General features: G+C 40.9%; 1 protein-coding gene across 19 annotated transcripts in view; it reads left to right on the plus strand.

Moving 5' to 3' along the window:
• ARPP21 (cAMP regulated phosphoprotein 21) overlaps positions 1–27,002 on the plus strand; it is a 204,345-nt gene extending 177,343 nt beyond the window's left edge. For all 19 annotated transcript variants that reach the window (XM_074858134.1, XM_074858103.1, XM_074858219.1 and 16 more), the window contains 2 exons: positions 24,878–25,029; positions 26,185–27,002. In XM_074858134.1, coding sequence (XP_074714235.1) covers positions 24,878–25,029; positions 26,185–26,442 — 410 coding nt within the window. In that variant the 3' untranslated portion in view covers positions 26,443–27,002. The remainder of the gene's footprint in view (positions 1–24,877; positions 25,030–26,184) is intronic.
• The last annotated feature ends 298 nt before the right edge of the window (positions 27,003–27,300 follow it).

The following is a 27,300-nucleotide window of genomic DNA, read 5'->3' on the forward strand; positions in this document are numbered from 1 at the left end:
TGAGCAAAGTGGTTGTATTTCTGTGAAGCAATCCCAGCAGGGAGCTTTGCTGAGCAACCACAACATTGTCTTTGAAAAGAAATCCTGAATTTCTCATTTCTTGTAGGTTTGTTAACGTTTTAATACACTTGCAGTGGTTACTGCATGACAAGAAGGCAGCTGAAATGGGTCAAGAAGAACGATGGCACAAAAAATGGGCTGGTAAACCAAAACCTTTCTCTGATACCCCTTAAGTGTTTTCACACACTTTTCTTTCATCTTCTTTTCATTACGCTGTGGTGTGCAAGTACATTGGTAGTTACTGTAATAGCTCTAATCATGCTGAGCTCACTAAGCACAAAAGTGAACGTCAAAAACTTGTGTTGAATATCCATTTTACAGCAGCATTGTTACAGTGTTTTCAAAATCTTTAGGTCTGGAGATGTTTAATCTGGAGATGAAACAAGTGATAACCCAGTTTTTGTAATATATTGTGGTAATTTGAAAATCTCAGTAAGTTTTGATAATCAGAAATGTGATCTAGCTTGATTTTTGTATGTACTGTGTTGGTGACAGACCTGTCACACTGAGAGGTATGACTTCACCATCCACACTATGCTGGTGATGGAACAGGGGTGGATATTGGTGGATCTGCTGTGCAGGTGCTTGATTTCAGACTCTGCTTTAGTAGATTCAAAATATCTCATTTATCTTCTCGTTTAGCAATTTGGGAATGAGATTTATTTTTTGATATCTGAAAGTCAAAGGACTCACAGCTATCCATTGTTTAGTGCAAGGTCCATAGAGCTTACTGGATAGAGAAGGATATTTGCAGGGGAGGCACGGCTTCCTGGATGTGGAAAAGGGGGGAATGTTTGGGTGTCCATTACAGTAATCAGCCCTCAGAAAATCGCTTGCTTAATTTACAAGAGTTGACTTCTTTTAAAAAAAAATCTTAAGAACTAGCCTGTAGGAGTGAAACCCAGAAGTCCAGCAGTTAGGTGGGGGTCATGTGTGTAATTTCACAGTTGGGTTGTGCTGTAAACAAGCAAAAGCCTTAATGTTTCAAATTGTTGTTAGATTCCCTAGGTCAAGGTCATGTGTCATGTCTTTCCAGTGGTTTTGAAACTAGGGATAATTTTATATTCATTTTCCAAGAATGACCATGAGTTGCTTAAGAAACTGCCTTAGTCCTGCTGCACAGTGAAGGTACTAAAAGCACTCTTCAGGATTCAGTATATCAGCTGAAATTTTACCTTTGCTCAAAAAGTGGCTATCCAAGCATTTTCTATTGCTTTCTAGCATCTAAAGAAGGACAGAACTAAGAAGAAGATACTGAATCTGTCCTTTTTAAAACCTTGTTTCTCTAAACACCTGCAATTTCTACAACTCACTGTATCTATCATACTAGAAACACAGCCTGTGGGCTGCTGGTGTCCTTGGGAAAAATTATGCTGGTCCCAAGAGCTGCCCTTTGTTGCATGAATGTTGAGGACTTCCTAGTACCAGCAACTCAATCTTGTTTAAAAAGTACTTAAGATTTTTTTTTTCTTGGAAACAATTTTGTGAGGTTAAGAGCAGTCATTGTATGATAGAAGGAAAAGTGAAATAGGCAAGGCTTATTGAAATAGTTCCCCCAATTTGTCTGCTTTCATGTGAAAACCAGCTGCCTCCTTTGACTCGTCCTTTTTTCCCCTGCAGTAGAGCTGTGGGCCACTGAAGTGCATACTTACATCCATTCCTGTTCAGATAATCATTTCAGGGGTATGAGCCCCATCTTGCTCAGTAGGACTTGTTCACACGTTTAAAATGCTTTCCTGTATAAGGAATTTTTTCCTGTATCTGAGGCAAGAGCATGAGCAAAACTGAGAAATACTGCTTCTTAAGGGACAGCGGTTTCCGTTCTGATCCCAACTGACGAGCAATTGATTTCTTAACATCTTCAATACCCATGCTTTGGGATGACCCCAAGACCAGATAAGTTTCTGTGGAGCTTTTATTTCCCAATTATTTTTCAGTATGCTTTGTGTCAATATATTTCTTTCCAAAGATGAACATCCTTTATATGATTTTAACAAAAGTCCCACGTGTGACTTCTGAGTATGAGCAGAATGTGTGTAGGCAGGTACATTCTTCCTCATATGATTAAACAAGGGGGAAAGAAAACTTACGGCTTCAAGTGCCAACTCTCCCCAGGGCAGGAGGTTAACATTTGACAAGACGACTGCCCTTTCGAGTTGTCTCAGCAAAAGCAGATGCAGATTTCATCGAGGCCTGATCTTTTGAAATTCACTTTGCCTACTCAGCGTACTTCTCATGAGATTTTTCCCACAGCTCACAAAGGACTCATCTGGAGAAAATTGCTATCAATGTATACCAATTCATCTGTGTGCTTGAATGTCTAGACCTGCGTAAGGGCTGAGGTAAAGTCTTTATAAGCTGTCGTGCTTAAAACCATTTTGAAGCCTTCTTGTGGTTCGCAACACAGGAAATAAGAAGACTAGAAATTCTTCTGGGGGGCACTTCAGCAATTTATAGGGCAATTTTGTTGCAGTATATATCATTATTAGGTAATTAAATACTGCATCTCATTCATATACACCTAAGCACTGGAATTAAGGTTGTAGGGGCTTCTTCTCCATTGCCTTTTCCTGATTTCTGAATATTTAACCATGCCACCCCAGTGCTCTCTGAGGTTGTACAGACACAAATGCATCAACCTGTGTTCCTGTTTTAAAAAGCTAGAAGTGTGACCCCCTTAAGGCAATGCAGCTGTAACCAGGCAATGACAGATTTCTCACAGTTTTCAGTGCTTGACTTTCATTTCAGGGTCCTGCTTGTCTCTGTACAGACACCTATGTGTGGTTTGCTCCAGATTTATTTCCTAAGCTTTTTTGTACGGTTCATGCATCCCTAGCTTTAGGAATAACTGCAGCTCCCTGCTGAAGGGTCCTTCAGTAGTGAAACTGCTGTGATCACACTGTGGAAGAGCAGGGCAGGCGTGAAGGGAGTCTTGGGGAGTACATGACTTCTCTTTACTTCAGACCTTAACTTTCTGCTGGCATGAGCTGACATTTGGGTCAGGTGCATCTTCACAGACCATTCTGCACCATCAGATTTCTTATTTGTGTTCAGGGCTTGGGAGAGAACAGTGCTGCATGACTAAAATGCATGTAGGTTTTCCATCCTGGCTACTTCAGCCTTTGGTCTGAAAAGCAGATTATTATCTACTGAGTTAGAAGTGTATTTGTATTTTGGCAGTACATTGAAATAGAGTCTTAACAAAGAGATAGCAGTTGTCCTTGCCTGAGCAATAATATTGATCCCAAGAAGATGGAGAAGCTTTTGTCTTCTTGTTACAAAAGATTGTTATATTGACACAACAGAAACTGAAAAATGAAACATAATATAGGGGGGAATTTTCCTTTCATTTGAAGGGCAACGCTGCAAAAAGACGCTTTACAGTTACTAGTCTGTGAAAGCAGGTGGTAAAATACTCTCAGCTTTTATATGGTATTTACCTTTTATTGCAGCTTTCCAGAACCACTGTCTCAGGCATGGGAATCCTGCTACTATTTTTGTAGGAAACTGAAGGAACCTGACATGTATGGAGCATTTCCAGTTTGTGTTAACTTGTTTGTATTGCTATAGTTGCCAGAGGCCTCGAGTAGACCCATGGCTAGGTATTATTGAACAGTAATAGTAAAAAGGAAGGGGGGTGAGGGAGACTACGTGCCTCAGAAAGCTTCTGAGCAGTATGGGGAAAACGGGGAAAGGGAGACAGCAAGGAGATGGAAAGAGCAGAGATCATCTTCTCTCCTTTCCTTTCGATGGTCCTCTCTGTTTAGTCTTTTTCTTGCAAAGAGAGTCATGGAATCATAAGTCCATCACACTCACTGTTACAAGATTCCGGGTTTTGTTCTGTAATGAGATCTCAGAGGCCCAGGAGACCATCCTTGTTTTCCCTTTGGAAGAAAAATGAACTGTCACTGCAGCAGCTAGGCTGGCTGCTGTGGCCAGAGAGGCTGTGCAGTGTGGAAAACCCGGGATGCTGTCAGAGGAGATGGAGGCAGAGCAATAGTTTTCCAGTAAATTGGGCTCTTCGGATAAAGTAACATTTGTGCCCACACAGAGAAGTTAGCCTTCCAGGGAAAATGTCCCAAAAGACATTTCGAAGACTGCAACATAGAAACAGGTGTTTGGGAAGGAGGGAGATCTGGAACCTATTTGAGAGTGAAATTTTCCAGGGAACAGGGGATAAAGTGAATGTTTTCTGGGTTACAGGGTGTGAGATGAATAGAAATAAGCATTTTCTGGTCACTTTTACTGCCCCTATCACTGGAATGCTCTGAGGGTTATTTCATTGCTTCAGAATGACAAATGTGGGCAGGTGATGGGGCAGGGAAGGGTATTCTTATTTCTTCTGTTATTGAACTCAGGTCAATGTATTACTACTACCTCCTACCCAATTTGCAGCAGAGAATCCCTCCCCTGCTCAGAGGTAAAGTTTAGGACAATATTTCTGGTCTTTTGATAAGGTAGAATTTGAGGGATGCTGCAAACACATTCCTTTATTTGTTGCAAATGTAAATCTGAAGGGTATAGCTGAGAAAAAGAAAGCAGAGGAGTGACTTCCTTGTTACAGCTTTGATATTCAAGTTGTTGTTACTGAAGAAACAAAAATGCTCCTGTTCTTTTCCCTTGCTTGAAGAAATCTATTTCTGTCTTGTATTTCTATTAAGTGCTGTAAAAAAGTCATAATTACAGTGTACTAAATGAATTCTTTTACACTGCATTAAGCTTAAAATAATGTTGAATCCATATTTCCATTAGCTAGCAATGAAAAAACTATTAAGAATAACACTTAACACACAATCAATTCAATTCCTGCAAATGTTTCTAAAGAAGAATGGTGCTGCAGAGCCATAAACAAACGCACTGCACTGTCGTGTAATATCTGTACTACCCAGAATTTCAATTCAAGGAAAAAATGTTCTTTCTTCTAATCATTAGATTAGAGCTACAAAAGTAGATAAAGGGGCAGGTTCAAAAAGGTGCTGAGCTCTTCTTTCCCATATGCTTCAGGGAAACTAGGAAAATAGCTACTAAGTTTTGCCACTTTTGCATCTTCTTCAAATCTCTGTCTGTAGAGAAAGTGTTTAGCTGGTTCACTTTTAAAGTATCATTCTGTATACAGATGTTTTGTACCATTTCAGTTACAGTGTCACTGAGACATTTTTCATACGGAGACTGTAAATACAGAAACATGATTCTCAGGCGTTTATTGGCATAAACTCAAGAAATGTCCAACTTCCTCTAAAAAGTTATACAAACTCATTCTATAAGTATGTAATATGTCTGAGGTCCTCAGGTTATATGGTAATGGATATTCTAGAAATAGATAGATATTCATTATCGCTTCCCAAGGGAGTGTTTTGGATTAAGTAGAAGTTAAAAATCCCCGCCAGAAGCAAACTCTTTGTTAAACGTGCTTTATCTTATGGAGATGAGCCGATTGCAGTGTAATTGCTGATAAACCTCTTTTGATCCACAGCAAGATGTAACTGCTTTGGCCAAGTCCTTAATTTTTCTTGTTGCTCTTAATTTAGGAGCTGTAAAGATGCAAAGATAGGCTTCCTAGTGTGTCAAAATAGGAGGACTGTAATAATTGGAGGCAGATACAATTTGTTACAATTTCCCTGGTAATATGAGGAGAAGAGTCTGCTGTGTGGCTCTTCATGGCACTGTCCAGGGACATGTTCTCTTCAGAGAACACCCTCCAAAGTCCAGGTTGACTGTGAAGTCGGTCTTGGTCTATGTTAGTACGTCAGAAGGTAGAATTTAGCCCAAGCTGTCTTAAAATGAAATAATTTTTCAAGGCTTTTACCATAGCAAAACCTTGCTGTAGGAGGAGACTTTGGCATTCATGGTTTTTCTGTTTTCCTTTCCCAGGGCTACTCTGAGCCATGGGAAGAGCTTGGCTTTTACTGTGGGTTTGAACTGGTGTGACCAGTGAACAGGTGTGCCCAGTAACTTGCTTCCTTCACAGAAGTGGTGATGCAGGTGCCAGCATGGCCGTGGCGGTCACAATATGGCCAGGTCCCCATCCCATTCTGGCTATTAGCACAGCTAAACCACAGCAACACTTGGGTCACTTTACCAGTCCTTCCAAAGCCGGTAGGCTGACAGCCTGTAGGTCTGCAGCCTGTGGTTTGCTTCAGTGCCAACAACCTGGAAGTAAGAGGCAGTTATTTTCCAGCCTCTGCCTAAAAGGTAGCGTCTAAACTGTGACCTTCTGTACCAAACTGTTTCAGAGCCAATTTGTAAATGCTTTGTATGTCAACTTTAGCTGGGAAGTCCCAGCCACTCTCACCATTGTAACGTTATCTTCCAAAAAGCCAACAAAAATACAGCTTTGATGTGTTTCTTTAGGTGCTCAGATGCCATTGCATGTGAGGTATTATCATGAAAACCACATTATCACAGTAATTCAGGGCCTTTGGGCATCTGATGTTGCCAATTGCCTTCACTTCTTGCTGGTATGTAATTTATCACCAGCGTGGCCTACCCTGCTAAAATACGCCCTTTGTGGGCAGAGGCGAAGCTAATATACTTTCAAAGTGTATTTGAATTGCTTCAATAAATCACAGCTGTCACTGTGAGCAGTTTTATCACTTGCCAGAACAATATGTTATCTTCATGCTTTATAGTCTTGATACTATTCTGGACTTTTATTTGTGTAAATTGCAATGCACCATAACTTATTTTATCAAACAAATTTGACCAGCCCTGATTCTTTTTTTTTTTTTTTTTTAATGGAAACTTTGCCCTGCTATGTAAAGAACACAGAATTTTCATGGAATGTGTTTTATAGTTGTAATTATTATTTTTTTATTATTGATTAGCTCTAAGAACGCTTGCAGTTTGTTTTCAGTTTGTTAATTTTCATTCTTTTAAGCAGCTCATGCAGCTGGGGTAGCTTTGTTTCGTAGCTCATTTCCTGTCCCACTCTGCTGTGTAGCAGGAAGAGCAGCTACACAGCAATCCAGGACCCCGTGGAGTCACTGCAGCGAGCACGACAGCAGGGAGGTGCAGGAGCCTCCCAGCCTCATAGAGTTTATCTGCAATCTGTGCAGAATATCCACCAAACTAATCAATTGTTTGGATTTAAAATTAAAAAAAAACCTCCTCAAATCTGGAAAGCAGTTGCAGACAAGCCTTCCTACTTGAGACCTGCAGGATAACATAACAGGGAAGTCACAAGTTGTTAATTGTGCTCAAGGCATAATTAACTCCTTTATCTGGGAGTCCTTCCCCTGAATCATAGAAAACAATCAGGAGCGTGAGCAGCACGAGGACTCAGAGCTGTGATGTGGTGCCCTGGCTCAGTCATGGGCTGGGGCGATGAGAAATTGCGTCTCAGCAGCCAGACCCACTCTCCTGGGCAAGGACCAACTGTGCTCCCGCCGTCTGCCTGCCCTGTCCCTGTCCCAGGTGAGTTGGGTGGGACTGCTGCCATCTGCCAGCTCAGCCTCCCCACCAGGCAGGTTCCTGGTCACATCGCTGTAAGCTCTGGAGGGACGCAGGCTCATCCATCATATTTTTCTTCTTCTGCCACAGTGGTAGATCTGTTTATGAGCACGACCTGTGGCTGCTTCAAGCCCTTGAAGTTACTCTGTGCGACAAGAGCCTCTCCTCAGCTCTCCTTTCTCAGGCGTGCTCTGACATTAAATGCACTGTTTCCAGGACAGCCAATAAAATGTCTCCTTTTTATGGCCATGCCTAAAATACCAGTGAATATTTATGAATCAATTTGCCACGGCTTCTCCTATGATGGGAAAACAAGTGCTTTTCTTTTAATTGACGCAAAAGCTCATTCCAGAATATGAGAACAAGGTCTATAAAGTAGTCAGTTTTTATAATTAGAAAATTACTTATTTGCAGCAGATATATTTGCTAAAATGTGAAGATTGTATTCATATGTTTCTTAGTTTGAAGAAGTGATGCTAATTGTTTAAAACTGAACAATGTCTCTACTGTAAGGAAAATTTATAGGTGTAGATTGAGTTCCTTGTCATGTAAAGTAGTCTGAAGGTATGACTTACATTTGTCCTTTTTCAGTTACAGAAGTTGGTGTTTATTCTCAAGGTTTGCATTTGGAATGAGCAGTAGTTGCTAAAGAACATTCTGCAGATGCGTTTGCAGATCCTGTGATTTTCTCTTTTCAAAAATTTTAGCTACACAGACATTTTTGGCAGATTGGCTAGGCACATCAGCTACCACTGCAGAAATGCATGTTGTAAATTTTACATGGAGAGACATTTCTGGCAGCTGCTTTGCAGTTTGACTTTGAACAGCCCCAGAAGTCGTATATGAAATCAGTTACCCCATCCAGACCGTGTAAGCAAGAAACAAGTATTTTAGCCTAAGGTTGACTTGGACGATGATGCTGCATAGTAAATTCAGTGATTGAATGTATAGGAATGCATATATACCCCTGCTCACATGCATAGATCATTTCATAGGATCAGGGGAGCTAAGGATCGAGGATACTCGTGTTTCTGTGAAAAACGACTGAGAAACCTGCTCTTCCCGCAGAATACATCTCTCCCACCTCAGCTGAGCCTGGACAGTTGGCAGTTGCCTTTTAGCAAGCATTGCAAAGCCTTTGCAAACCCTTCCAGGTTGATTTCAAAATGCCCATTCATATTGGTTTGCTGGCAAATCTCTGATTCACAGAGACGTGTAGTTAAGACTTGTGCTCTGGCAAATGACTTTTACTATGCCCTCTTCCTCACCTTCCTGCCAGTATTGGCAGACTTCGGGCTCTGGGAGTTCAGCCCTACCCTTGCAGGTGCTGACAGAAAAAAAACCCATCATCTTTTCTGGATAAAAGTAGGGTTCTTCATTCAGCTGAAAATTTTGCAAAGCTCTGTATGTAACTCTTAGCAAATTCAGCACTCGGAGGTCTCTTCATATTATATATGATATTGGAGATCGGTTGTTTTTCCATTGACTTTATCAATTGAGTATATAGCACTTCTCAGCACTGCTGGATTTCAAAATGTCTTATGAAGAAATCACCCCTCAAAACCTTATTTTACAGATGAGAAAACCAATACACAGAAAGAAGGAGTAATGCATGCAGGGTGTACTATGTCCCAGGCAAGCAAAAAGCTATCTATTTATGATGTATGCAAGGAAAAAGTTCTGCTGCTGGCTCTCAAATCTGCCTTGACCACACACCCAGGCTGATCTTCAGTATTTATGCTGAGTTAAAGACTCCATATGTTTATGGTCTTTATTGTGCATTTTCCATAGCTCTGAATGCTTAGCTAGCATTGCTCACAAGTTCAGACTTTGCAAATACCTTTGGCCATGAAGACTGTAAACACAGCTTTGCTGGGTTTGCAGACTATTAAAAGCATGCTGTGTGGCAGCAAATGCACCGTGGCAGCTCTGCCCCAGTGATTTCTGAGAGCAGACATCGCCCTGGAGAGACCCACAACAGGGAAAGCACAAATATTCAGGAGACTTTCCTACATTTAATTTTGTGCTATGCTTTGGTTTTTTGCTAATGAAAGTAAATTTTGCATCATTTACAGCTGCACAGTTGAAAATACCTTAAGGGGATCAGGACTGATCCTATGGGGTTTGCAGTGCACGTCTGCAGACAACAATTTTGCTTGACAGATCAAGCCTTCTCAGGCTGTTGCACTAGTTGGGTAAACCAAAATATCCTTGTGCAGTGATAACACTGGACCAGCTATAGGGGGAGTTTTCCAACTGACTAACATGCTCTGCAGTGAAAGCTGGGGATGAGCAAGGGCAAAGAGGTTTATTTCTATGTAGCTGACTTATACCATGGTCTGGCTGAACATTTTGACATCTGTTGACCATAGGCCTGATTCCAGGCTTCCTCATGCCCACAGAAAAACTGCTGCTAGCGCAAGCGAGGCAGGGACTGGCAAAGTGACATCTGTCCGTGTCCCAAGCAACGCTGTCAGCCTGTTGGCCAACTCAGCAGAGAGACTCAGGAATCAATGAAGAAACTAAGCAGTCTCTTCTGAAGCCACCTCCATCCTCCCTCTCCCTTTTTTCTTTCTCTTGCTCTCTTTGGGCCAAGAGTTCTTGGCACAGCTGTGCAGAAAAGCTTGCCACTTGCTGCTGACAGTTTTGTATCTTTAATTTCTTTTGTGAATACACAAGGAACTTGTGTCTTCAGGTGTTAATACTCTTGTTTTCAAAAGTGCCACTTAAACCCTTTTCAGAAAAGGCAAAAGTGAAACTTTACATCCACCATGCTCTTTTTTCTTTTTTTTAGAAAATGTAGTTTGTATTATTCTGCCCACCTGATGCAAGAGTTTAAAACACCTTTGCCTGTGATATGGAGAGAGGCATGCTTTGCAGATTTAGCTGCCTGATTTATCAAAAGAGTTTATAAAACTGTATGAATGACTTATTTTGCAGATTCCTTTGCCAATTAAAAAAAATTCTCAAATTCCTTTGAAATGAGACAGAGGGTATGTGTGTGTGTCCCTGCTAAGGCAACCCAAAAGATGAAACAAAGCTTTAAATTACCTATAGACAATTAAACTGTTTCATTTAGTTTAAGGTATTTTTTAAATGTAAATCAAAGAAAATTTTTTAAGTTGTAGAAGTTAGTGGTGTTCTGTTTGGAATGTCGAAAGGGAATGCTTTTACTCACTTACTCCCTCCTTTGTGAGATGAATAATTTGGCTACAAGTGAAGCTAACCAGGCACTGGAGTGACTACCTCTGTAGATTTTGCTGTTCACCTCCTTCCAAGGAAGAGGTTTAGTTGGAAGATACAGCCCAGTTTTCATGCAGTAATCTGTTGTATTGGTTTTGTACTTATGGCAGAATTGCAATTGGTGTTTGCATTTCTGCAGTGATACAGAATGGAGTGGATGCCTGGAACAGAGACTGATATATAGTACATGTAGGTACTTTACATGTCTTTTGCCTTCTACTTGAAGGGGTAATGGCAATGGAGAGTCTTAATAATAATGATTGCTTTAGTAGCAGAAAAGGCCTAACCCAATTTCCTTAACAGATCTTTTTAGTTAGGAAAGACAGGAGAAGTAGATTAGGGTCTACTAGTAAACCAGAAGGGTTCAGTTGCAAGATAAATATGACTGGGAGCACTCTGTGCCTGTGCCTCAGAAGTGAAGCAGGTTAGACTCATCCCTGGTTGCCATTTGGTTTATTATTTCCCAGTATCTCTTGGTACATAGCCAATGCTTACTCTTATGGCACGTTCATATACGTGCATTGGACCATGTGTGAATGCAGGCTCACTCCCATCTTGCCCCACTGTCCAGCTTGTGGATTAAGCAGTGGCTGTGCAAAAGGAGAGTTGAGAAATTATTTGATTTCCTATATTGTAGAACTGAGTTTTATTGGAATGGAACCTCTTTTTCCTTACGGTGATTGCTACCTGCCTGGTCAAGTTTCTCAGAAGCATTTCAAAGGATGCTAAGAATAAATGTGTCAGTATCTCTCCCATTGGAGATCCCTGCCTTCAAGGGGCTGAGTTCCCTGGCCTCAGTCCAGAATTGTACTCAAGCCTGTAAATCATTGCTCTGCAATCAAGAAATTGGCTCATATGCTTAAAAGTTAAGCAAATGCTTAAGGGCTCTGCTTTATAGGGGCCAGAATAATCACTGTGTTGCAGGCAAGTGCTCCTAACAGGGTGTAAAGCCAGTTAAAGTTGACTGCTAACCCCAATAGTCTTTGGATTACGTTCTGCATGGGCGCACTTGGAAAAGATGAAATTTTTGCCATTGGACCCATATGGGCAGACATATGCTCCATCAAAGTCCTGTTGGCTTCACTATCATCCTTGCATCTGTTTGCATCTAGCTGGGGGATGTAGCCTATAACTTGCTGTGCCCTTATGTTATGGGTAAATAAACAAGTGCAAGTCCTTTTGCTCAGTGATTTGATATGCTGACCTATAGGTGTACACAGAAGCAGTGGGGAGGAAGAGTGCAGAGGCTGTGCGTTTGTTGCAGATGGTATTTACAGTTGGTATCACGTTTACGAAAACTGTCCTTGAGGCTGAGCCACAAAACAAAGCCCAGCTTGCGAGGGTGAAAAGCATAGATCATTAGTGAGAATTTATGCTGCTACTAGTAATTTACCCCATTCTGCCCTCAGTAAAATGCAACACAGTACGGTGAACCTGGCATCGCTAGCCCACTGCAGCCTTCCTCCAGTACATAGGACGTGGGCAGGAGCCTGTACCTGTAGCTGCGTGGAAGCAGAAGCAGTGAGAGCTCATGGACTGTCTCTGTGACTGTGCTGGTGAGCAGCAGCCTGCCTGAGCCCTCCCTGCTTGGGATGGGGCTCTAAGCACTCGTGTTCTCTGAGGCAGCGCACAGAGGTTTTGGTATATTTTCCAGAAAAGCTTTGTGCAGTTCTGCTGTTTTTCTCTGGGCAAGTTATTTCTCCTGGGTGCTTATTTTTCCATCTCCATCTGTCTTGTCTATTCAGGAATGCACCATCTTCAGTGCAGGGACTGCAGCTATTCCTTGAAGTTTGTACGGTAGCTGGCGTGGTGGAGGTTCACCCTAGACTTGTGCTTGTAGATGCTTCAGCAATACCAAGACCTAAGTTATAGATCAATACATGGGGGATCAACAGTTTATTTGCTGAGACATGCTGTTATTTATCTGGGGGCAATCCAGAAAATCAAACTAGTCTAATGTAGAGATGAACCTGCTGAAATTCAGTGAATCTGGGGGTTCATAGCTTGCATGGAAAATCTGATCCTGCTGATTTTGTATTTGTTCTTTTTTTGGCTCTCACTTATTTTTGCTTGGGTGGCTAGCTGTCCCATTGCACACAGTTCTTACGGATTTGCTAACAAAACCAACGGATATCGCAAATTATTGTTATAATACAGCCAGGAACTGTTTTATATAACAGAATGTAAACACAGACACAGGTACCTATAGGGAGTATTACAGAGGGTGCTGTTCATCTAATGAGCTACATCGACTTGACCATCTGTGTTTCCAGCCTCCTCTGTGCACAAAGGCTTAACCCACCTCCTGCTTTTCTTTGCATTCAGCCCAGCGCAGTTGTGCACAGTCAATTCACGTAGCCTAACTGATGATCAGTAATTTGGACATTTATTGTTATCTTCCTGTATCTTGAGCCCTGTCATGCATGCCTGCAGGTACTTTTGGCTGGAAATAACAGCTGTAAGTCTGCTATCCTTGGAAAGGCCAGGCTCGTTATACTCAGTGAGGAAAAGGATTGTATTGCCACCTGGCTCAGGTGAAGAAATCATTCCAATGCAATCACAAAGAAAAGTCTCTCTAGTGGACTATCTTGAGTTGATGTTACTTGACTGTTTTCATTATTTATACCAACTCTCCTGGGCAGCCCTGTGCTGGGCCAGTGCATCACCCAATCTGGAGCTGTCACACGCCCTGCATCCCACTGTTAAAGTGGGGGCTTAGGTTAGAGCTCAGTGGTTGCAACAAATGGACTACTTTTTTAGATCTCCATTTTATCTGATAGTCGTTTCCACTGATACAGATGCACATGTGTGTGTATGTGTTTGCATACCAAGAGTTAAGTTAGTGCCAATTTTTTTTTAATAAGGGTTTGAATTTATACCAAGTGTAAGTTTCTACCAGCTACAGTATTGATATTCCTGCCCTGAACTACAGGAAGTTACCATTTCACATGAAAAATATTCCCATGTGAAAATGAATACATTTGTAACAAAGGTTACATTTTGCAATTCTGCAAAGTACGGTTTTCTGGGTAGAGAGATGAGAAAAGAGCAATTTGTTCCTGCAGTCTTCAGCGAAAGCTATTGTTTTGGGGTTTTTTCTGAAAAAAATAGTAATAAAATAGTTAATCGTATGCTTCATTTCTTCACAGTTCACTGTAAATCTTACATCTAAAGAAAATTCATTTTTTCTGCAAGAATGTATGGACACTGTCTCTGAATTCAGCAGAATCCTGAATATAATGTTATGTAGTCATTCTAAATTAAAACTCTCTATAATGTTTTGCTGGCAAGGGCATCTCTCTAGATGCCACTTTTCAATGTGATGCAAAACCTGCAGCACGTCATACGCCAAAGGAATCTTACAATTAACCCTAATGAGTTTTTACATCAGTATTTTAGTTGTATATTAGGTATTCAAAAATCCCATAAAGAGGAATTGCAGCAGACTACAGCAGTGTAACAGTCTGTGGCCAGAGTAGGGGCTGTGACTAGATTTGCATCTGTTTTGGTCTTTAAGCAGTAAAGCTCTCTTATGAGCAATCCACAAATTCTCCAGAATGATCTACTGGCCTGCCCATGGGTCTGCATTAACTCTTGTTAATGTCAGTGGGATTGGCGGGCAGGAGCTGAGAGCAGAAGGATTATACTTGGTTTTTCCCTAACGCTATTCGGCACCTCCCTGATGTCACAAGAACCGCTCACCAGCTTGCAATACGTGCCTTCAGTGGCTCAGTTCTGTGGGGATGAGAAGGCTTCATCCTTCTGAGAATAACGAATATCCAGGTCCTGCAGTACCCTCCCTGCAGGCACCTCAGCTGGCTTTGGGCATCTGCAGCACCCCAGTGTAAACCCTTGCTCATCGTGGTGGCCAAAGGGAAATGCCTTCCAAAGCCCGTCTCCTAAAGCTGTCGAGCCTGTTCACGTGACTCCATGGATTAACTTAGTTCAAAAGCATAAAATACTTTCCTCCTCTCTCTCTAGATCACCTGTGTCATTTGCTGGCTGAGTGACTTTTTTTTTTTTTTTTGGTCTCTAATAAAATGCAGAAGCCTCAGATTACCAAAACAGCTGCACATGCTTTGTCTGGGCTAATGCATTTAAGTCAGGCTCCAGGGTCTGGGTAAGTGCCAAGATCCTGGATCAGCTGCTTTACCAGAATTATGCTGCTGTAATGGAGCCCTAGATTATTGTGTTGCAATTATTTTGGCTTGCAGCTGGCTGTTCCCTCTATATTTTTACTGAAGTGAGATAAAAGGATTTTGTCTTAAAAATAGAATTTTCGTTTCTGAATCTTAAGAGAAGCTTTCAGTTACATACTGTATCTGTAAGAGGTGCCCCTCCATGTATCTTCAAATGATTTTTGTAATAGTATTTGAAGAACAGACACAGTGCTAAACAGTCTCAAAACATAAAATAAAAGTATATTGAAAAGGGAATAAAATAAGTGATTAAAGTGTCACGTAATAACATGGGTTTAGGTTCTCAGCAAGAACAGGTTTATTTTCAGCATGAAGCCACTTAACCAGTAGCAAGTTGTTCTTAAAACTGTCCCTATAATTTGGAAATCCTTTGTGTAGACAAGTAAAAGAATAGATCCAGGTTTTAAACTGAAAAAAACCACTTCCCCAACCTTGAATCTCCTATATTTGTATCCATTCAAGCTCTTTTTGGTGCCTATTTATATACTTTTCTTGTCAAATAACAGTGCTCTCAGGTTCTCCAGTTGATAGCAAAAAGTAAACTGAATGCAATCATTTATCTTTGAACTGTTCAACTGTGCCCTTCTTCATGTTCTTGTTAATAATGCCAGGTCTCCCAGGAGCGCACTCACACAATTTTATAACATAAGCTTTTTGTTTGACCTTACCTGCTGTTCCCCTGGAACATAGCGGGGGAAAAAAAGCCAAAATGCCAGCCTGCCTTAATTAAAATTTTAGTCTCAGAAGATGTTACAGTATGTGATTTCATTAGATATATAATGAAAGTATTTAATCATACCTCTTATTTGTCTGGGCCTTTTTGCTTGGTAGTGAGGTCACCAAGTTTTAAAACAACTTTTTTAAGGTGTGGAAAAGTAACTGAGGGGTGGGTATGCATCTTTAAGTGGTTCATAAATTCATTGTATCCATGATTTTGCATGTTTGCCCTAAAGGTAGTTGCTTGGATGATGAAGTAGAAGGCTCTAAATAACAGTTCAGTGCTCTTTGTGAAAACACTTTTCCCCCATGGTACAGCGAGCATGCATATAAATGGTTTTTAAAAGATAATGCTATTCCCTGTCTCCAGCAGTTGGAACTTAGCATCATAGAAAAAGGGTAAAAGAAAATGTGATGGACATTTCTTTGACATGTAAGAAGCTCTAAATCTCACGTGAGATATGCAGTGTTACTTAGATCATTTCTCATTGGCATAATCTAAACCACAATAACAGGAGGCTTTCTATCACCCAGCTGAGGCCACTGGTTTTATAGTTACTATCCTTAAGGAAAAGTCTGTGCCCAAAGCACTGTGTCTTAGATTTTTTAAAGATATACCTTATTCTTGTTTATATAGGATAAGCAGAGTTTAAAAATAGATTTGTGAGGCCCTGATCCTGCACATCTTTTGAACTGGGAGAGTTTGCATTGCTAGGGGAGTTGTGTTATTCTAATCTTTTCCCTATTTTGTTAGCAGCAGAGAAGTGCCCCCAGTTGTCTGTGTTGTCTTGAGAAGCACATGAAACCATCCATGCTTCAGATGCCCTGTGCTTTGGATTTCTTCCAGCCCCTGGGGTTGCAAAACAAGTAAAACTAGGATTTCACATAGCTTTTTGAGGAAGAATAAATGAAGAGGACAAGGAGGGGCAGTTCAGCTAGATAAGACAGATCCTGCTTTAGCAGTTGGACAGAACTAGCCAGATGGGGGATTTCAGAGCTGTTATCCACAAAAAAAATTTCTTGTGTATCAGAGTATTTTCATCAGCAGTTTTCACCAAATCCAACAAATAGGTTGCTCTGAAATAATGCAAAATTGCAGCAAATTTCCAAGTTTGATTTCTTCTTCTTCTGAAGCTGGATGAAGATTTTTTTTGCACTATTGATTTTGTGGGATTTGTAGCTTTGTAAACCAGAGAGAGAAAGAGAGGTGAGGAAGACAGACAATCTGTCTTCTAACCACTATTTTTTTTCTTTCTCTTGTGATAATAAATCTTACTGGCTCATATCTTGCATATACATCTTGCTGAGTTTCTTAATGCAGCTGAATACATCTCTTCCTCTGTGGGTCTGCCAACAAATGTGGCTGTTGATCTGTTACCAGGTTTGGGAAGCATGAATGTGCTCTTAGCAAAACTACAGCCAATTTAGGGACCAGGGAGCTATGATTCTGGCAGCAATTATGTGTCGAGACTCTGAGTTCAAAATCCTGCAGTTTTATAACCCTAACTCTGCAGACAATTATTCGAGTCACTGTCGCTGTAATCAGCTTAGGAATATATTTACTATGTTATGTGTTTTCACTGAATGTAACTGGACTGTCATTAGCTAAAAATTGTTTTGATCTCGCATATCTTGAAAGAATCAATGTAATTAGTTTTGTTTGGAAAACAAAACTAGCATAATACCCCGTGCTTTCCCCTGCAAGCTGTACTGCTGGAGTGGGATGTGCTTTTACCTGAAATGAAAGAAGTCAAACTAAGTCACTTTTGTGAAAAGGCTTCTCTTGGTTTTGAGAGTCTGAGCCTGCAGAGTGCCATGGGGAAGGGAGTCTGTGTGCTGCTGTGGTTTTTGGCACACGTACTGTTTTATGTCTAAATCACCTCATACCTCTGAGTTATCTGTTGCTTCTTAGGACTCCTTTATTTCACATGAAAGTATACTTGTTTTTTCCTTTGTATGTGTGGGAAAACTAAATAAAATAATTGCACGGTCATGTTTTGAGGGGAAAGGGATGAATTTTTAGCATTAAGCTATTACATATTTGTCCTTCTAGCTCACATGGTATCCAGTTCACACCCATAAATTATGTGAGGTCTTCAAGTGGAACACAAAACCCAAATATCTTACTAGGTCAAGACATTTTTATGTGTATTGCAGAGAGAAAGCAGACACAGTAGGAGCGAATTGATCAACTGCAGCAGATTTGGTTTGCAGCATGCCTTGGATTTTAGATCCAAGCTTAAACTACAAAATTGTTTACAAAGTGGTTTGGATTCCAGCTGCACAAGATGCAGTTTAAATCTTCAGACTCACACAGAAAATGACACACGGGCAGGGAGACATTAATTAGTGTGTTTTCAGTGGGAGTCTTCCAAACAGTGGACACTTTGGAGTGAGGCTAAAATCAAAATCAGCTTAAATTTATAGCTTAATTTTATGTTTTCAGTTAGACTTTTAGTCCATCATTTGCAGTGAAACTAGCCAGGTAATGACCAACTGCATAATGAGAAAAAAACCCTGATTTCCTCAGTAGCCACCCAAATCTAATGCGTAACACCTGGATGTGAGAAGCTGGTCTGAGTTCAACGCCTTGGGGGAGCGCTCCTCTAGAGCAAGCAGTATATGGGGAGATTTTGTAGCTGGTAGTTATGTGTTCATGTAAGAAGTGAAACATCTGCTTGCAATCCAGTGCTTGAGTATCTCACACCAAGGTAAGGAGCGTTGGCAGGAGGGACTGTTGGACCCCTGTAGCAGGGAGGGCTTTATTCTGGCTGCTAGAAACCCCTTGCCTCAAATTCCTGCTCTCAGTTGTGCTGGGAAGGGATTTCAGTATACATCTCCCACAGCTTGGCCAACTGTCCAAAATGCAAGGTTCCCCTACCAGACTTCTTTTCCTCGTATTTTACAGATAACATTTAGGGTCTGTTTGAGAATCAAAAGGTTCTTTGTGTCAAGGCACAGTGTTTGATCTTGTTGAACCGCTTGCTTCATATTTTTTCTTCCTTCCGGTTTTGCGAGTACTTTGGGATGGATCAGCTCAGAGCTTTTGGCAAATAAGTGAGTTGCCAAAAACTTTACCAAACTTACCAAAGTGTGCGTGACTGAATTGTAGTTTTATAATGACATTTTTTCTTCTCTGGTTAGTAACTTATCATGAGCGATGTAAGTTTCTATGATTATAGAGTAAAAGCTACATCTAGCCACGTTAATACTTTACCCATAGCTTATTTTAAAAAAGGAAAATGTAGCCTAGCAAAATTGTGGGAATAGATACCAATCATATTCTTCAGCCTACAAAACCTACTGAGCGCTGCTCCAGCCAGGGCAAAGTAAACTGAAATAGGCCAGAAATAGCCCTTAGAATATCCACCGTACACAGGTGAACTCTCTGCTTGTGGAGTGAATTGGGTGGCATTGCCAGTATGTGATCAAAGGGAGGAGAGACTGGGAAGAGCAGCTTGTCTCACATGCAACAGAGTAGTCCTTTTCCTTGGAAAATAGGAAGAGTGTTAAGAGCTAACTGGCTAACATTTTCATAAGTATTTCAAGTCTGGAACATATAATTTAATGCTCTGAATAATACTGGACACAGATCATAACTTTATCCCCAGAACTTCTTATTAAACTGGTAAATACCTTCTAGCAAGCTGTCCATCCTCATTGTAGAGGTTTCAGGTGATAGCAAATGTGTTTCCTCTCTGGGTAAATTGCTCCCTTGTTAATTATAGGGTCTATTGAAACTTTGAATTTTATTTCTAATCTGGACAGTTCTAGGTTTATCTTCCAACTATGTAATTTTATTTTACCATCATCTATTTTGTTCAAGAACTCTCTACCAGCAGATATGTCTTCATCTTTTGAATAAATTGAGCAGAGCGACCTCATTAGGTCTTCCAGGAAGAGATACACTTTCTGATCTTGGATCATTTTTGTAGCTCTCTTTTCAGCCCTTGTCAGTTTTGGGGAGTGTTCTGCAAATATAAGCCCCTGCAGTAAGCGCAGAACTTGGGACTGGGTGCAGAATCTGCTGTTACACTGTTTTCAGTACATTGCAGGTGCATCTGCACCCAGAGGTGATGCTCACTCCCCTTGGCTTTTCCATGGGAGCTGAGATTCAATCTCTTCAGTGCTCCTGGTTTTCAGTACATCGCAGGTGCGTCTGCACCCAGAGGTGATGCTCACTCCCCTTGGCTTTTCCATGGGAGCTGAGATTCAATCTCCTCAGTGCTCCTGCTGGCAGTCGCAGCAGAAGCTGAGCTGGTCTGTACTGGGCAGCCGTAAGAGCACCAGCAAGGCACTGCAGCAGTTGCAGAGCGGGCAGGAGCATGACCAGATCTGTGTAGCATTGCACCCAGCCCAGTTAGCCCTGCTGAGGTTTCCCTTTTGAATTTCTTCTGGGCTTTGCTTGCTGAAGCCGCTGCAGCCTGTTGCCAAGGTACCTGCATTTTGCGTTTGCTGGTGGCAATGTCTTGGCTTCTCCCAGCGCTACACTGAGTGAAGTGGGAAGGGAGCAGATGAGCTCTCAAATCACTTCACATCAAAAACGCTCTGAATTTATGCATTTGCATTGGATGGGATTAGATGCAAGGACTCTGTTCAAGTGGTAAGAGTACAATAAGGGTACAGTAAGATTTGCAGTTCAGGAACTCGTGCCAGACTGCCTCACTCGTCACCTGAAGTGCTGATTACTCTTTACCCAGAGTGCTGATACAGATATTACAAAGCTATTTTGGTAATATATGCTTCAAATCTAAAATGAGCAATGAAACAGTTCCTCCAAACATGATGTGCCATTCATGAAGGATGTATGCTAAGGCCAGCAGAGCACCAAACATACTTTAATTACAGCTCTGGGTGGCGTTACTGACAGAGGTGCAAGACCACTGCATTTTGTCTTGTGAGCTCGGTAGCCTCATTAAGAAATTAAAACATCTGTGGGTCTTTCATGCAGTCTTTCTCCCCCTGTGATGTTTAAGTTAGCTGACTGTCATCATGGTGATGCAGGCTGTAAAGGTTCAGAGAATTACCTTGATGGTATGACGGTCTTTTCCATTTTGACTGCAATCCAAGGTTCATTTTTCCTCTGAGGCTTTCATTGAAATTCTGTGCACGATTTGTTCCTCTGGTTGTTTAACAATGTCTCTCATGTTTGCCCTGATTTAAAAAATCTTCCTTTGTAGCAGAGATAACATAGAGCAGGATGATATAATTGCAGTAAAGAGGCCCTGGAGCTTGCAGTAATAGGATGGTTCATCTGATGTGTACTGCCATTAGAAAATAACCCACGTATGTATGTTCTCAGGGGACAGTAAAGAGGCTTTTAAGGATTACACTTTATGTAGTATGAAAGCTAATGAGCAAAAGAGCAAGTATCAAGGAAACTATTGCTGCAGAAAGCATGGTGCCGCTTCTTGTTCTCACTTATTTCCTGACACCTCCAAAACATCCATCTTTGCCCAGCAATGCACGGCTTTTCGAGCACTGCAGTTGGTTCCCAAGACTTTTGTGAACACTATTATTTTAGTTTCATTGAAAAGTAAATAGCATGTCAAAAGCATGGCAGAGCTGAGGGTTGAAACTGCCGTGTGTGTACAATATAGATAATTTGGGGGCGATATTCTGTGCCCTCAAAAATATATAGTTTCATGAACATTGCTGAAAGATTTGTATATTAAGACTATCAATTGTGCAGAGTCTCAATTCTCCCATTTCCTTATGAAGACATCAACACACAGTAAACACTGAAGGATCCATTTGAAATGTTATGGGGCACGTAGAGTCAGAGCTGCAGAATTTGGGCTGCAGGGGTAGGAAATTCAGAGCAGCTGGTTTCCGATATTAACAACTTCTTGTCGAAATGGACTGTCACGTAGAGTGCCAATTCCTTCCTCTTGCAATTGTGCTGAAACAGAAGCCGTCTAGCCGAATGGACTTGGGCTTTGTTTTTCCTCTTGCTTACAGAGCTTGTTGTAGATAAAGAAAGGAATTCACCTTTTAATACTCTGTACCACCTCTGCACTGTTGGGGTATATTTTTGTACCTTGTCAGGTTTTTATGTTCAATGGAATGGTTGAATGTGGATCATATATGAAGATATATGAAAGAATGATTCTTTGTTCATATATTTAATGTAGTAAAGGGTCAGACTTTGTTATGAGGTAAAGTGATGTGGCTTCACTTGAGTTGCAGAGCCTTGAAGAGGATGCTGGATTTTTGACCAAATGCTGTATTGTGTTTCTGCAGCAAGATCTGACACCCATAAACTTCACTGTATTCTAAAGGGTACTGATCATAAAATAGAAGTCCATGAATATAAAGTAAGGAAGAGATGACAGCCAACATCATCACAAGGATCCAAGCAGGCTGGTAACCTTCTTACAAATCCCAGTTTCCACCTTCAAGTCAAGGGAGCAAATGGTCAAGAGACCACAGTACCTCCTGGGCCAAAGAAGTGACTTAATTTCCCTTAACAGGAAAGAAGGTTCAGGAGACAATGTGATCACATTCTTACCCTAATAGGTCTTTGCTCCTATCTGATCACATTGGAAGTGCGTTAGAGTGCATGTGAGGTATTTTTCTGCTTGTACTGAGGACCCTCTTGTATAGTCAGAGAGTTGTAAAGGACTCGCAGAGGGAATAGGAAAGAGGTCTTCTCTAACTCTCAGGGGCATAAACAGGACTCTGCATGTTGGGACAGAGGTGAGGTGTGCACGTGCTCTATGGGCAGGATAAATTGCTGAAGTTCTTAAAGAGTAATAAGGTTGTTACAATAACAATCCATAGCCTAGTGGACTTCAGCTCTTAACCTGTCCCCTTTTTGTATTCCTGCACCTAAAACATGGAGTCGTTGTGCCATATACTAAGCAGTGTTTGCTAATAGAGAGGAGATTTTCAGGGCAGAGGTCCATGTTATTGTAATACCCCCATGAGATGATGCCTACATGTTCAGCATAAGGGTAGATACTTAGTCATTTCCATAACTTTTTGTTTCAGTCTGATAGACATGTCTGTATTGGGCAATAAATCTGTTGTATTTGGAGAATATGGAAGACAAAGCTGAGGTGAAGAGACAGCTGTATGTTCAAACATACAGGATAGTATCAGCAGTAGTCTGACTAAAGTAATGGTAATGCAATTATATTTACTAGAGATAACAGAAGGACTTATCTCCACTTGACCCCAGTGGTGTCTGTCCATCTCTGCAGAGCACCAGTCCACCACCCTGTGCCAGTGCATCACGATCCGACTCTGTGAGCTCAGATCCGATGTTTGATTGTACTCCCCAACTTATTGTCACTTGATCCCAGATCCACCATCAATCTATTGTTCATTACAACAACTGGGATTTACTTTGACAACCACAAGTGACATGTGATGAATTATCTGTTGCTGCTTCTGCTGTCAGTTGACTCCTCTCTGCTTGAACTTGCAAATACCAGAATAGTAGTGCTAAATTTTTTATTTCTGTCCTTTCTTCTCCTCCCCCCCCATAATTGGTATACAGGAGCAGAAGAGGACTTGCAATTTTATTATTGCTGTATAAGCCTTCTGTAAACTCAGTTACAGTACTTCTGATGTTGGTAATTTTTGTGACTAAAAAATATGCTGACACTGTGTTTGTGCATAGGAAAAGAGAAAATTTGAATGTATAATAATCTGGTGCATTTGGGAGATGTTTGATGCTATATCCCAGCCAAGTTAATCACTCATGGAATTAATTTTTTTTTTATTTTGCTCAGTTGACTAGAGACATTAATCTCATATCTATGGAAAGGCATCTTTAATGCAAAAAAATTGATCAGAGATACCCAACATTTCTCTGGCATCAGAAAAGATTTTAAAGGAAAGTTATCAATTGACAATAGACCGGCAGAAACAGAGACATTTGTTACTTTATTTTTCTTACATAATGAAGAAATACCCAGGTGATGATTTCCAATTCATGAAGTATATTGAACCGTGTACTGTATTCATGAATATAAATTGAGCAGACGTGACACACATTTTTCATATAAAAATAACAGAGTTGCTCCTTCTGATAATTCTTCTTTGCCTGAAATATGCTTATTCTGACACCCTCACTACAGAGTTAATAGTGCAGTGCATAACTGCATGTTAAAAAATACGAGTGCTAAAGGACACAGAATGTCTTAAGGAGAAATTATTCATAGATTTATAATGACTGTGGCTGGCTGCATTTTTCAAGGACAGGATCTTTCTGCAGCTTCCTTTTCCACTTTTTGTGCAAAATCCTTCATCTCTAGATAGTAGCATCACCCAGCCAGCCCACTTCCATCCAGCTAGGCTCGTTCTCGGCTGGATCGTGTTGCTGCCAAGCAGCACACCACTTGCACTTCACTTCCCATCCGTGCTTCTGCCTCCTTAGCAGTTTTGCCCTCCAGATCATCCAGACTTTGCCCATTACTCAATTAGCCCTAAAGGAGCCGTCCCAGCAGAAAACCTGCAACGGTGTGATGACTTTGAACACAGAGCCCATCACTGGTTGAAACAGAAGCATCAGCTTCTCATCCCTGTGCAGTCACTTGTGTGTCAGCAGTGTTCCCACTGAGCAACGGGGAGGACCAGACACTCCCTTATTTGTGATTTTCCTCCTTTGCCAAACACAAAGCTATTAGGGTGCAATATGACCCTTAATATGCTCTAATCATATAAAAAGCCTTGCAAGTAGAAGCCAATGTGTATACAGATGTTGTTCTTGATTAAATAAAGCCTTCTCTGTTTATATCGTGCTAGAGAGCTGCATTACAAGAAAGGTAAGAGGGTAAGATAAAAAACGTGACCTGAGAGAAAACTACCGGATTAGACTGCGAAGGCCAAATACTAGTGTCCTGGAAGCTGGTGGGAGTTTTTCCTCTGAGGAAGTAGCCAGAAGCCAGTAGCACCCTGTGTCTGTTCGGGGCTTCACAATCCTGCACTGCAGTCACGCATCCCTCAAGGTGGTCTCTGCTGCGGGGTTGAAGAGTGTGAGGAAAGTGTGCTGCCCGCTCATGTTAGCCTGCCACAGCTGTCAACTCACAGCATTTGTTTATTCCACTTCAATTTTCACTTCCAGTAATGCTTCTCTAGAAATAGAGCAACTTTTTGACAAATGTGGGGAGAAATGATGGGATCATTTGTGCTTCCTTAGAACATTTTTAATTTTGCCCCTACAAGCAACAGGGTATTTGAAGACATCTTTCTTCCTCCAGGTTACCAGCCTGTCCTGCCGAACCAGCAGCAGGGGTTCCAGGGTCTCATGGGAATGCAGCAGCCGCCCCAAAGCCAGAACCTGATGAATAATCAACAGGGAAATCAGGTGCAAGGCATGATGGTGCAGTATCCAGCCATGTCGTCTTATCAGGTACTTGGGAGCCATAAAGAAAGTTGGAGAATGCTTAACTGAACTAAGTTTTTGTATCACAGAATGGTTTTTATTATTTCATTAGGACAGTGTGTGGCAAGGGGCCTCCTGATAAATATGCTTCTAAGTCAATTAGTTTCTTTGCTTCCTGTTTACCTATTCTTAGTACTCCCGATTTTCATTCTGAATTGGGAATACTTCAAATGAACTATTTATTACAGCTTGCAGTGCAGGTAAAATGTCACAAAGGATGAAGGAATTACACTTCTTCCTGTGACGAAAATTAATTTAAATAAACAAAAGACAGAACATTCTTCTTTTTTTTTTTTTTTTTTTTTGCCAGTGCAGTATTGTTTCCTGTAATGAAGTTGAGGGCTTTGCCTGATCCAGTTAAAAATTACTCATGTGTGCAGATTCCTACCAAGGATCTCACCATGTCTTTCATAACAAGCTGTAGCCAGATAGATTTTTGTTTATTGGGTTTTGGGGACAGGGAAGGCAGAGGCTTGATTTTTACCAAGTCCGTAAGTTACCCAGGCTTATTTCCCCAACATTATGCTTGGTTTCTGTGAGATATGCCAAGAGCCTGTGAGAGGTGGCCTGTGCTTACGTTTCCTGCTGGTCCCTCTGGAAAGTTAAGAAACTAAATGACATCTAATTCATTTTAATAGATTGCACTGATTGAGCAGCCATTCACCTTTTCCCTCGGCTTTTCTGAAAACACTACAGCAACCCAGAAGGAAATGGGGGAATTGCTTGTGGGTAAAATTTTTGCCTTACATCTTCAGAATTACTATATTGAAAATGTGTTTTAAAGGTTAATGATGAAGTTAAAGATTTAGACCTTTAAGATGGCCTAGATATACCAGGATTGAGTCTTCTGTTTGCACTGATCCCAGAAATTCATATTCAGCTTCCTCATAACAGAGACACTTACTAGATCCGGGAGCAAAGGGATTTCTCTTTAACCCTTCTCTAACAAAGAAAATCCTCAGGGATGAGAACAGTTCTGAGCAGCAGAAAACAACACATGTTGGCAGAACATGTTGTATACTCGAATTCAGCTAAAAGGAAGATACTTTAGGGAAGGGACCTACTTTAATTTGTTTAGTAATTACTATCTTTTTTCCTATGTCTTTCCGTATTCCTACCTAGGTGCCAATGACCCAGGGTTCTCAAGGATTGCCGCAACAATCATATCAACAACCAATCATGCTACCTAATCAATCAGGTCAAGGAACACTTACAGCCACTGGAATGCCTGTCTACTGTAATGTCATACCTCCTGCCCCACAGAACAACCTACGGTTGATTGCCCCACACTGCCCCTCCAATAACGTTCCAGTTATTTCTGCCAGCTGCAGGACAAACTGTGCGAGCATTAATAATGCAGGGTGGCAGGTCAAGTACTGACACTGTGGCTTAGTGTGGATATACGAGGATAGCGGTGCATTATTTGACAAATAACTCATGGCCTTCAAATGAAGAGGAACACAACAGGATAATCAGTTGAGGACATAAGTACTGACTATGCTCAAGTGATTTGCTGCTGGAAAAATCTGTAAAAAAATAAAATAAAATAAATTTTGAAAAAAAAAATGTTTGCTGGTTAATGGTGCATATTTTTGTCATGTCTGCTAGGTATGCCTTTATAGCTTAGCTAGTGACATGAATTCATTGAGGTAAGATTTTTTCCTACCACTGAACACCACTGTGTAGATTGTAATATCCCTGATTCGGATTAGTTTTGTACTTTGTGTTGAGTTTGTGAAGCTAAAAGTATTTAAAAATATAATAAAATCACATTGTACCAAAGCTGTAATGGAAATGAAAAAAATTAAAACAAAAAAAGAATTACTGAATGGAAGGAATAATTTATATACACTATAGAGTTTTTTTATGGATATATACTGTATTGTAGTGCTTAATCACAATAAAGCTATTTGACCTCATGGAGAAAGGTCATGTTTCTACCACCTGCTTGGTCTCCTCTCTGTTTCTGAGTGAGTGAACTCTCCTTTGTTTCTGCATTGTTTTGTTTCAGGGGAAGCTAAGTGGGGAATGATGCTTAATGGGCTTATGGGAGTTTGACGAAAAGGCAAGGTACCTGTGTCTTAGCATGCAGTACCATAACAGCTAAGACCACTTAGAAATAGTAGCACAGACAGCCAGAAAGTGTTCCATGAATGGTATACAAGATCATCTTAAACTAGGTCTGTGCTTTTTCAATCCCTAGGACCAGTAATGTCACAAACACAATTTGCCACAGTT

The sequence above is a fragment of the Strix uralensis genome, chromosome 1 (assembly GCF_047716275.1).
Source record: "Strix uralensis isolate ZFMK-TIS-50842 chromosome 1, bStrUra1, whole genome shotgun sequence".
NCBI classification, from domain to species: domain Eukaryota; kingdom Metazoa; phylum Chordata; class Aves; order Strigiformes; family Strigidae; genus Strix; species Strix uralensis.